Genomic DNA, 13096 nt, shown 5'->3' with positions numbered 1-13096 from the left:
TTAACCCAAGCCTCTTTCCTTTAAACAAGGAGTGGTTCCTGATTGACTGTATAAATGACTTACACCTGATCTGCACTTACTGGACTCATTATTTTCTAACCTGTTGATTGTTGCTGTTTATGACAGATCATTTCCTGAGTTACAGTCAGCACATAGTGGCACAAGCGTCATTTTAGAGTTTTACTGTAATAATCAGTATGATCATAACTTTTATTGGCAAACAGATTTGGTCTATATAATCTTTCACACATACACATGCTCTGAAAAGCATAACAAACTAAACAGACAACACACCGTTGAGGCCGTAAAGTGCCAGGGGTGCAGTTTCTGGGCTTTTACATCCTCCAGCGACTATTTGTTTAATAGTGGGAGTCGTCCGTGTATGTATGTATGTGTGTATGTGTGTGTGCAGACGATGGAAAGAATGAAGCTGGTTATTTACTCAGATGTTGCTCTGGTGTAGGTGGGAACGCAACGTTCGCTTTTCTTAGTATTGGTGGTGCTTTTTTTTTCCCTCGACCAGAAGGCCTTTTTTTCCTCTCCTCTTCCCAGCACAGCCACTGCCTTTTGTTTGTACTGGATGGGCAAGTTTGATTATTTATCATTGGCGGAGTGGGTTTGAGAAGGAGGGGGAGTAGCCAGAGCAATAGACTTGTGATTCCATCGTATTTTGTTTTCCGTGTAAAAGGCCGCATCCCTTAACAGATATTTACAGGCGCAATAAACCTTTTATTTGTTTTATAAACTGGTACAAGAAAAAGACAAAAATTAAAACAAAGAAAGGACAGGCATTGTTTGACTTAAAACCAAAGTCACCAATGTTTGTTTTTCCCCTAGATTTTGTTTACTTAGTAAAAATGCTTTAAAATTGAGTCAGTATCTTGAATTGATTTTACTTCTAGATTCATTGTTCTTGTAAATTAAATTATTTTAGTCAAAGCTGCTTTATTAATGAAAGGAAGCATTTAATTGTTTATTGTGTCTAATGCATTAGTAACCTCTTTTGCCCTATATACAATAGTACTAGCTAACAACAAAATAATCTACCACGATTATTAATATTAATAACAACAATATATACTGTTCCCCTATGAGGGGTTGCTACAGCGAATCATTTTGCTCCCGTATACCTGATTTGGCACAGTTTTTTTTATGTCGGATGCCCTTCCTGATGCAATCCCTTCTTGTTTTATCTTGGCTTGGGACCGACACCGAGAGTGCCCTGCTTAGTACACCCTCAATGGCTAGGCTGTCTGAAGACAGAGACCACCCCCCAGACAATGCCAAACATGCCTGGCAAATTCTGTCTGGGGTTTGAATCTCGGTGCTCTCAGTCGGTCGGCTGTTCGGCATTGCTCTCAGTGCTCTCATTGCTTCCAGTGCCAGCTAGTTTGTTTCACTGCTGCTCTTAATAATGATACGAACTCCATTCTTGGAAAAAATTGATGTTTTGTAAAATGCAATAAAAAGAATCTTTGATTTGTTCATTCTCCTAAATCGTTATTTATCAGATACAAGTAGAAAGAAAAAATCTGGTGTTTTCCAATTATTTATTAACCTCATTGCAGTTTGTAAATAAAAACATAAATGGAATTTGTTGCCTGCAACACACTCAACAAAAAGTTGGGACATGGACATGTTTAGCAGTGTGTTCTATCACCGTTGCTATTAATAAGACTTTTTAGTGGTTTGGGAACTGAGGACTTTAATTGTTGCAGTTTTGCAAGTGGAATTTTTGGTCCATTCTTGAGGTGGGTAGCACCTGTCGCCTCACAGCACAAAGTCTGTGTCTGCGTGGGTTTCCTTCGGGAGCTCCGGTTTCCTCCAACAGTCCAAAGACATGCAAGTGAGGTGAATTGGAGATACAAAATTGTCCATGACTGTGTTTGACATTAAACTTCAACTGATGAATCTTGTGTAACCAGTAACTACCTGTCCTGTCATGAATGTAACTAAAGTGTGTAAAACAGTGGTCCCCAACCACCGGGCCGCGGACCAGTACCGGTCCGTGGGTCATTTATTACCGGGCCGCACAGAAAAAATAAATAACTAGAGATCGCTACATCAGCAACGAAAACACTGCTTCCATTTCCAACACACGGGTGTTTATCATCTCATATCACCCCCAGGTGGGAGCAGCGTCTCGTTGCAGCGAAAAAAGCTCATTTGTGAGTAGTACAGTTATTCTATTTTAAATCCTCCCGCCCCCGCCGGTCCGTGAAATTTCATCTTATATGAAACCGGTCCGTGGTGCAAAAAAGGTTGGGGAGCGTTGGTGTAAAACATGGCATTAAAATCCTAATAAATAAATAAATAAATATCTATTATTGCTTGCTGCACTTTTCATAGGATACTGATCTGGACTGCAGGCAGGCCACTCAAGCACACGCACCCTGTATATAAAGCTATGCTGTTGTAGTGTGTACAGAATAAGGCCTACCATCATCTTGCTGAAATAAACATGATTTTGCTGACCAATTATTTTAAACAGCTACTAAATTTTTTTGGTTGAAAGTTGATTATTACTTGTGTCTTTACTGTTTTTCTTCTTTCCACTGCTGTTTATTTTATCTTCCTGTTTCGGTTCTCTGTGTGCAGTTAAATGAAACTATGTAAAATTTGTTTGAAAGTGGTTAAAATTGGAAGCATAAAAGTCCCATGTGGGCAGTTTTTGTTTGACTGTTTATTTGTGAACCTGGAACAGACTGTAATTTGGTTTTCATCCATCGGATAATAAAAAGCTGTTTTGTTTTTTACCTCTCTTTTTTTGATTCAGGCACTACAAGTTGCAAGACATCTTATTCTTAAGCAGCAGCAACAGCAGCAGCAAAGTGGTGCCATCAAATCTACAAAAAGCAGTGAGAAGCAACCTGCACTGCAGGTAAGAGATTTTGTCTCTCTAGTAATCTCACTACAACCAATTCTTCCTGTCAGTTTTTTTAATTAATCAGACCCCAGACTGTATATGACACGTATTCACTGGGCTCAGTGGACAGGAATTCAAAATCAGTGCGTGTAATTTTTGTGTGTATTTGAACGTTGTATTTCTCTTGAGCTGTCTGTGTGCTATCAGTGGCACAGCTTGTACCAGTCAGTGCTAAATAAACAGGAAATGATACTTGGCAGGCCGGCAGCTGTTTACTGCACATTACTACATGCTGTAGCGCATGAGCTCATGCTCTGGTACAGATATCACTCGTAATACAACTATGCCATGATCGACCGCAGACTGTGACACATGCCGTTCTGAGAGATTTCTCTTTCAGGATTGCGCTCAGCTTTTTGGCAGCGCTTCCAGCAGCTGTGGGTGTGTGCGTATAAGAATTCAAATTGGGAATTAATATGTTTTGCCTTTATAGAACTGATGTTCTTCTGAGGCCTACACTGTGATTATTAACCCTTGCTTTTAAGAATTGTGTACCTAATTCAGTTTCCCGTAAAATGAGTAGTTTCCCGTGTAACATGCGGCTTGCTGTGAAATTCAAAATTTAAGGTTTGTGTTTAGCGATTTAACATTTTTCCCTCGTGTAGCGTATAAAATATGAGGCGCTATATGCAATATGAGGCGGTCCTAGCAATCATACAGCAATTAAGTTAGTATAGACTTTCCTGTGGTGTAGTGTGCTGACAATGTTTGATCTAAGTGTTTACGTATTGAGTGCATTTTGTCCCTTAGGTGATTCCATAATTGATGGAAAAGTGTGTTTCTCTACACACGTGATCATCTCTCTGTAGTCTTTGCTGCGCCTCAAAAGAACAAGCCAGTTAAATATTATGCTCCTGATAGGTCATCTGTGTACAGTTAGTTTCTTTCTTTATAAACTCAGCAAACTCAGACGCTCAGTTATACTAGCAATCAGTTAAACAAAATGTCCAAGATGTCGACGTCTAAAGCAGCTAAAAACACAACTTGAGTAACTGAGTTTGGAAAACTCCCAACCGATTATGTGAACGCAGAGGGAAGTGCGTCAAAGCACGGTCGTCATTCAATTTTTGAGTGTTATTTAATGACTGCCGTGAAATGTGGCCCTTTTTTTAATTTTTGAAAAATGAGGTCCCAAGAATTTAGTAGGCCCCTAGTCATAAGGAAGTTTCTAAATATTAACATAGTCCAACTTTTGCCTGCTATTCCAATTTGCTATTAACTGCAACTCAGTATGTTCTGCAGATTGGAAGCCATAGAAAATATTTTAGGGTCAGCCCACACCACTGCAGTTACACTAGATGGCCAACAACAACAACAACAAAAAACACAGGCTGGCGCTCAGGTGGCACAGCAGTAAAATACACTAGCACACCAGAGCTGACATTTCAAACTCATTGATTCGAAACTCAGCTCTGCCATACGGCTGGACTGGGTGGCTACATGAACAACTACTGGCTGTTGTTCATACAGATGGGAGCCAGATAGGGACTCTCTTATAACTGATGCAATTACGACCTCTGCTGGCTGATTGATGGCACCTGCACAGGGTCAAGGAATAATGCTGATCAGGGTGTGGCTCTTCGTACATAAAGCTGATCCGCATATGTACCCGCCTCGTGCAGGTGAAAAGATGCAGTCGGCTACTGCACACGTGTCGGAGGGGGGGCGTGTGTCAGTCTCGCTCTCCTCAATCAGGGTGGGGATCAGCATCAGTAGAGAGGAAGCATTGGGCAATTGGACGCTCCAAAAAAAAAGTTGGGAGAAAATTCATAAACAAAATATTTGTAAAAAATAAATTAAAAAAATTATAAAAACACAGGGTCATAGTGGGTCTGGTTTTACTGGGTAATACCCAGGACAGGGCACTAATCCATTTCAAGGCCTAAAGCATACCCCCTCAGACATAGCCAATCATATCTGTGTGGACGCCTGGCCAACCCATAGCACTGATGAGATTCAGACAGTAAAAGATCACTGCACCACCCAAGTGCCTGATTCTGTTCATAGATAATAGTCTGACTGGTTCCTTACTGCTGCTCCTGTGCTCACTTCTACTCTGACATACTGTTTATGTGAATACAAATAGTAGAATGTGTTTCGTAATTGAGCTTGTGACTCGGTTTTGCAGCTCATCTTAGCTGCCACACATCAACTTAAAACATGTAAACATCCTGTCTCCGGTAGCATGAGCATGCTCAGTATCGCTGCACAACCAGCATCTCAGCATTTTACTTGACAGCAAAGCTAAATAACGTCCCCGCTCCGACAATGTCCTTACCCACCATCTGATCTCAGACCAGCCATAAAAGCATACACTGCAAAAGCTAGGTAAAAAGTATGGGAAACGTTTACCACCAATAAACTCTACGAGATTCATCCTACTATAAAAACAGACAAAATTTAATACCCCACCAAAAAACATGGGAACAAACAATTTACACAAGATGCTATATTGGACACACCAAACTTGCCCCCTTTGTTGAACACATTCTCTACGCATGCCAAAAAATGAATACCCCCAGAATTTTACAATACCCCCCCCCCAACAATAGTACCTTAAAAATGCTATATAAGACAATAATAATAATAAAAATACTCTGACTCAAGCCATGATCATAGCCATGGCAGCTGACATAGCGTTAAGAATCGTACAAACCAACAAGCAAACAAACATCTCAGAGTTTCAGTGTGGACAGAAATACAATACAACAATAGGGTTTTCATACGTGCCTGTTAAGTGTGGACAATGCCTATGTCTGGAAATTGCCCTGTCCTCATGAGGACTCACTAGTACACACACACTAACTGGTGTCACTTCAAATCTTTTTCTCGCTTTTTCTTCCCCATACAAGAAACAGTTCTTATATAGTACACAGCTTATTCTTCTACCAGCAGCAGCAAGACGCATTAGAGAACAGATGCCATTTTTCCCTGCTTGGCTTCCAGGCCTGTGTTTGTTTAGCCCCCATCATGCAAAACAAATTCATTTCTGCATCCGCTATCATTTTAAACCAAGATCAACTCTCCGTGTCTAATATAATATTGACACTCATATTGGGCTTTTTCTCTCTTGTTCTCTCTGTCAGATGTGTGTTTCTGTTCGAACAGAACAGGTGTTGTCTGTTTCACAACAAAAATAGGAGGCAGCACAGCACGGTGGCTCGGTGTGTAACACTGTCGCCTCACGACAAGAAGGTCCTGGGTACGATTCCCAGGTGGAGCAGTCCGGGTCTGTAGAGACTAATCCAAACTTTTCTACTTTTAGCATATAGCGGTTAGCAGAGGATGCTTCCCACAAGCATTTCCAGTAAGCACGCACAGAGATTAGGTCCCAACAACAAATAGTTTATTAGACAAAACTCCGGTTGACTTTCAGAATTACAATCCACAAGATGAATGGTACACATCCAGAAAATGTGGATAACACAAGTAATGCGGTCAGAAAACTGTCTGTTCTTCGCCGTCTGACCTAACCCAAACAATCATAAACAGTCTTATTATAAGGCACACATGCACCTAGTAGAGACGTGACGTCATCACCGATACAATCAAAGCATAGCATATGAACATAAATCACTGTTACCAAATTATGGCTCCTACAGAGTCCTTTCTGTCTGGAGTTTTAATGTTCTCTCCATGTTTGTGTGGTTTTCCTCTGGAGCTTCGATTTCCTCCCACAGTCCAAAGACATGCAAGTGAGGTGAATTGAAATTGGAGATACAAAATTGTCTGTGACTGCGTTTGACATTAAAAACTTCAACCGATGAATCTTGTGTAACAAGTAACCACATGTTCTGTCATGCATGTATCTTAAGTGTGTAAAACATGATGTTAAAATCCTAATACAATAAATAAATAATAACACAACAATCCAGCATGTTTAATAACAGAGGTGTTTTTTTGTGATGAGCGCATATCTTTATTGTCACACACAGCTTTGTTGTTGGTATGCATCCTGGGGATAGAGAATGATCAAATTTGACAATGCAAACAATAAGAGGAATCAAATCAGGCTCTTCCCTCAGTGTGTAAAGAATGTGGTCATGAAATGTGGATTCTAGTAATCAAGACCACATTCTTGTTGTGGACATGCAGGAATCCTTTCTGTTTATATAACTTGAACTATAGTAAAAGTGAAGGCAGTTGATCGGGTTTGGTTGTGCTAATTGGGGCTGAATGCTGGGAATTGCCACTGAGAAGTCTATGTCAATTATTTTTACTAGATGAAAGGTAAGAATTATAGTTTCTTTAATATGATGTGAATGCAGCACAAGCCCAGCATGTGGAAAGCAGTTTATAGGCTTTTTGACTAACTAGCTTAATAGGCCTTTTTGTCAAAAAGCTAATACAAAAGAGGAATTGAAATGTCATCATTTGTTATCATCTGCTTATTGTGTGTACTTATTAATTTATTAGGATTTTAATGTCATGTTTTACACTTTGGTTACATTCATGACAGAACAGACAGACATACAGTGGGGACACAAAAAAAATATGTACCATTAGTGAAAATGCTGCTATTTTGCATTTGTCTGGAATTTAATGCAATTGTTTTATTAGACATCATATAACCAGCATAATAATTTAAGTGAAACATTTAACCTTAAATAATGTACACAAATTGTAGAACGTCTTACTGAGTAGTCTGTATGCCCTCCTTTTGTTTTAATTACATGAGCTGGCATAAACAAAATCTAGTAATTCATGTAATTCCAGCAGGATTTTGGAACTTCCTCTGTCTTCAAGTGCCCCCATAAATGTGTGATAGGGTTAAGGTCAGGTGACTGTGAAAGGAAGTCCATAGCAGTCAGCACTTCTTGGTCTTTGGTCTTTTAAGTAGTTTGTGATTTTATTGAAAAACATAACATGTAATATGTTTTTTCTTGCCAAAATGCATTTTACTAGTGGTTTCAGACTTTAGGCTCCCACTTTATGTCTTAAAAGATGCAAGTGTGGTGAAAAATCTGTAATAAAATACCTCATAGACTGGATTATGAGTAGAGAAGAGGGGTTTTTTTTGCATAAAAGGATCGCACCAACAAAGTCTCACATGGAGACTGAAGGAAAGAAAATAATTACGCTTTATACTCCCATCAGTGACCTTGTAGGACAGAGGAAGATTCCATCGTTAACAGAGCTTTCTTAGCTAGAACATAGGAACTGGTTTAAACCAGCTAGAACTGGGTTTTGGACGTCTTAGAATGTAACTGACGCACTTATTGTCACATACGCCACTTTCCAATAACATTCCATAGTAGCAGTATTCTTGGAATATTGGAACATGACTACTATGCATATCTACACGTTCTAAGTAGTGATTGATTATGTATTAATACTCACTCACTTTCTTAACCGCTTATCCAATTAGGATCGCTGGGGGTTGCTGGAGCCTATCCCAGCTTTTCAATGGGCGCAAGGCACACAGTAACACCCTGGACGGGGCGCCAGTCCATGGCAGGGCAGATACACATGTACACACGCCCATTCACCTATAGGGCAATTCAGTGTCTCCAATTAACCTGACTGCATGTTTTTGGACTGTGGGAGGAAACCGGAGCTCCCAGAGGAAACCTACGCAGACACGGGGAGAACATGCAAACTCTGCACAGAAAGGACCCGGACCACCCCGCCTAGGGATCGAACTCAGGACCTTCTTGCTGTGAGGCGACAGTGCTACCCACCGAGCCCTTGTATTAATACTTCTAGTGTAAATTAACATTTTTCTCCTACAAAGGATAAATGTGTTTTAATTAGTTGAGAATCGGATACGGAAATCGTTTCTATACCAAGACACTTCCATACAGGGTTATGTAAACATTTGATGAAATCATTGAATAGATAGTAGCACTGCTGTCCTTTTCATTGTGTACATATGCGCTGGGATGCCTTATTTAAAATGCTAATTTATTAATGAACCATGTCCAGTCTGACACTTGGGCGGATAAAAAGAAAGCTGTTTTTGTGTGTGTGTGTGTGTGTGTGTGTGTGTGTGTTTCCTTGCCTCCCTTCATTCACCAAAAGATGCAGCTCCTCTGCACATTGGAGTTGCTAAGCACCCGTTAAATGTCTTAATCTGATATATCATCTCTTGTTCTGTTCAGTCTCTCGTGCTCATTCTCTTTATGCTCCGCAGCAGAGCAAACGCCGGTCTGTCTGTTTCGTCCTAAGCCTCTGCTTTAATTGAGGTTGTTGTTCTGCTTGTATCGCTGATTCAGAATGTTGCACGAGTGTTTATAGAGTCTCTGGGTAATACACCAGCCACTTAATTAAGACTTTAAAGTAGAGCTGTTTAGTAAAAGCGTGGAACGTAATTATCCCTATAATGAGTGCTTTCAGAGGGAAAAACCTTCCTGTTGAATTGAAAACAACAGGGTTTAGTTTAATACAGTACTCACTAGCAGAAACACATTTAGAAAATTAAAACACTGTATAAAAGTACAGTAATAGTGCGGAATATGGTAAGGTCATTAACAGTGTACAAATTAAAAGTACATTACTTTGAAGTAATGATTTTAAAGGTCGCTAAAAAAGTATATTCACTTTATAAGTGTATATACACCGATCAGCCATAACATTAAAACCACCTCCATGTTTCTACACACACTGTCCATGTTCAGCTCCACTTACCATATAGGAGCATTTTGTAGTTCTACAATTACTGACTGTAGTCCATCTGTTTCTCTGCATGCTTTGTTAGCCCCCTTTCATGCTGTTCTTCAATGGTCAGGACTCTCCCAGGACCACCACAGAGCAGGTATTATTTGGGTGGTGGGTCATTCTCAGCACTGCAGTGACACTGACATGGTGGTGGTGTGTTAGTGTGCTGCACACAGCAGCGCTGCTGGAGTTTTTAAACACCTCACTGTCACTGCTGGACCGAGAATAGTCCACCAACCAAAAATATTCAGCCAACAGCACCCAGTGGGCAGCGTCCTGTGACCACTGATGAAGATCTCAAAGATGACCAACTCAAACGGCAGCAATAGATGAGCGATCGTCTCTGACTTTACATCTACAAAGTGAACCAACTAGGTAGGAGTGTTTAATAGAGTGGACAGTGAGTGGACACAGTATTTAAAAACTCCAGAAACGTTGCTGTGTCTGATCCACTCATACCAGCACAACACACACTAACACACCACCACCATGTCAGTGTCACTGCAGTGCTGAGAATGATCCACCACCTAAATAATACCTGCTCTGTAGTGGTCCTGTGGTGGTCCTGACCATTGAAGAACAATAAAACCGTATGCAGAGAAACAGATGGACTACAGTCAGTAATTGTAGAACTACAAAGTGCTTCTATATGGTAAGTGGAGCTGATTAAATGGACAGTGAGTGTAGAAACAAGGAGGTGGTTTTAATGTTATGGCTGATCAGTTGACGTGTACGGTAAGTTTGGATAAAAGCATCTGCTGAATACTGCAAATGTAAATGTATAGGGCAGCTGTAGCCTAGTGGTTAAAGTACCGGATCAGTACTCAGAGGGTTTCAAGGTCCCTAACCCTCAATTGCTTAGACCGTGTACTGTCACAACTGTAAGTCGCATTGGATAAAAGCGTCTGCTAAATGCGGAAAATGTAAATGTAAATATAAGGCTGCCTGGTTAAGGCACCGACACAATAAGTGAAGACACACTGTAGGGCTTAGCGTGAACTTTCTTTTGCAGTACGACTCCAAGAATAGCTGATGTAAAGAAGTGCCTGGTGAATTTTTGTCTGTGGATTTTTGTCCAGCATGGAGGTGGTGCAAGCGGCAAATGAGCTGTATTAGGAAATCAAAGTATTGCTTCTGATATCACCAAAAAATAAATGATTTATTTAAAACAAAATACCATCAAACCAGATTAGAATCTGAGAATAGACTTAGAATCTGATTATACAGTAGTTCCTTCCACATTAATGGACAAGAGCTATTGCTAAACTTGACTGATCCAAATCTGCTACAATTACTAGAGAAAATGGCATAAGTAATTAAAAGGTTTCCACCTCACTTTACTTTCACACCTATAACACAAAGCAAAAAGGAGAGGGAGCGAAAAAGACAGAACGAGCTCAACTCCCTCCTTGCTAATTACGGTTATCACCGAAATGCTAGGGTTTGAGTCATTAGTTCCATGTGCATTTAATTAGAGGCAGTCTGAAATTGGATTTAACTTATTACTTTTTCATGGATCACTCTCTTGTCATCACTTCAAATTGGATTGCAGCCCCAGGTAACTAATTATGCTCGCCACAGGATCAGGAGTGGAGAAATAGGTAATTAGAAACAACACTCGCAGACCCTCGTTGATGGTCCACCCTCTCCGCGGAACAAGAAAAGAAGGAGAAGAAATAAGCAGTAAGAAAAGATCATCTGCAGCAGAAATGACGGCACGCAAAACTGTGACGCCGCATGGCATGATGGGATAGCAGGTGGCACCTGCAGAAGATTATTTGATATGCAGCTGCGTTGATGACGTTACATCAACAGGGGTGAGGCCACCGCTGGTGAAAAATGCCCAGATTACCCAAGTTTGGAATCATTGCCTTTTTTTTGGTTCTTTTTATGATTAAATGTGAATTGGAGCAGCTATGCCCAATCAGAAGTAAACCTCTTAACTTTATACGTGAATTAAAGTTTTGCTCAGCTTGTCTGTAGATGGAGCGAAACTGTGCCTTAGTCACAGTGGTCTGCGTATTAAGCTTTATTTTTACCTAACTTATTTGAAACGGCTTATTTTATTAGCTCCACTTACCATGTAGAAGCGCTTTATAGTTCTACAATTACTGACTGTAGTCCATCTGTTTCTGTGCATGTTTTTTTTGCCTGCTTTCACCCTGTTTGTCAATGGTCAGGACCCCCACAGGACCACCACAGAGCAGGTATTATTTAGGTGGTGGATCATTCTCAGCACTGCAGTGACACTGACATGGTGGTAGTGTGTTAGTGTGTGTTGTGCTGGTATGAGTGGATCAGACACAGCAGTGCTGCTGGAGTTTTTAAATACCGTGTCCACTCACTGTCCACTCTCTTAGACACTCCTACCTAGTTGGTCCACCTTGTAGATGTAAAGTCAGAGAAGATCACCCATCTATTGCTGCTGTTTGAGTTGGTCATCTTCTAGACCTTCATGAAGACGCTGCCCACGGGGCGCTGTTGACTGAATATTTTTAGTTGTTGGACTATTCTCAGTCCAGCAGTGACAGTGACGTGTTTAAAAACTCCTTCAGCATTGCTGTGTCTTATCCACTCATACCAGCACAACACACACTAACACACCACCACCATGTCAGTGTCACTGCAGTGCTGAGAATGATCCACCACCTAAATAATACCTGCTCTGTAGTGGTCCTGGGAGAGTCCTGACTATTAAAGAACAGCATGGATAGGGGCTAACAAAGCATGCAGAAAAAAACAGATGGACTACAGTCAGTAATTGTAGAACTACAAAGTGCTTCTATATGGTAAGTGGAGCTGATAAAATGGACAGTGAGTGTAGAAACAAGGAGGTGGTTTTAATGTTATGGCTGATCAGTGTATTTGGAGTATTTTATTCTGGTCTGCAGTCTTGTGTGTTTTTTTACCTCCTCCGTTTGTGCCATTCATAGTGAGACTTCAGGCAGAAGAATGTGTTTGGTAGGACATTTTTTCTGTCTTCATTTAGCATTTTGATCTAACTTCTTTAAAAGAAAAATGACACTATTTACAAATGTTCAGTACGTGCCTATTTAACGAAAAAAAAATCTAGTTATTTTCTCCTGCAGTTCACTTCTCACAGTCTCTGTCTCTCCTGACTGTATACAGTTACCATGAGGCCGAGCGGGGTCAAATGATGATGTCCTTTCATGAAGATGAAAGCCCGGTAAATTTACCACCCCCAACCCACACGTACGCTCATTCACAGAGTGCTACATGACACAACGCAGTGCCCCAGCTCCTTTCTCTTTTTTAAACGAGTCTTTTTTTTTGGCTCTCTTCTTTTTTGGTGCAGACCCATGCCATTGTCCTGACACATGTACACCACAGTGCTGCAATCTGTAAGCCATTAGCAATGTGGTTTGCTGGGGTTCTTTGGAGCCGGGCCAGAGCTTCCAGACAGATCCAGCGCAGCCACTTGCTCAATCCAGCCGAGATGAGGCCAACAGGAGAAACTGAGAGGAGAAGCACAAAAGAATGGCTAAGAGATCT

At 40.7% G+C, this 13096-nt stretch overlaps 1 protein-coding gene across 4 annotated transcripts in view; it reads left to right on the top strand.

The window, feature by feature from the left end:
* Positions 1–13096, top strand: part of foxp1b (forkhead box P1b) — a 323816-nt gene that overhangs the window by 223108 nt on the left and 87612 nt on the right. For all 4 annotated transcript variants that reach the window (XM_062997542.1, XM_062997543.1, XM_062997544.1 and 1 more), the window contains one exon: positions 2777–2881. In XM_062997542.1, the coding sequence (XP_062853612.1) occupies positions 2777–2881 (105 nt within the window). The remainder of the gene's footprint in view (positions 1–2776; positions 2882–13096) is intronic.

The sequence above is a fragment of the Trichomycterus rosablanca genome, chromosome 6, assembly GCF_030014385.1.
Source record: "Trichomycterus rosablanca isolate fTriRos1 chromosome 6, fTriRos1.hap1, whole genome shotgun sequence".
In the NCBI taxonomy this organism is placed as follows: domain Eukaryota; kingdom Metazoa; phylum Chordata; class Actinopteri; order Siluriformes; family Trichomycteridae; genus Trichomycterus; species Trichomycterus rosablanca.
This window is presented reverse-complemented; position numbering and strand designations above follow the sequence as displayed.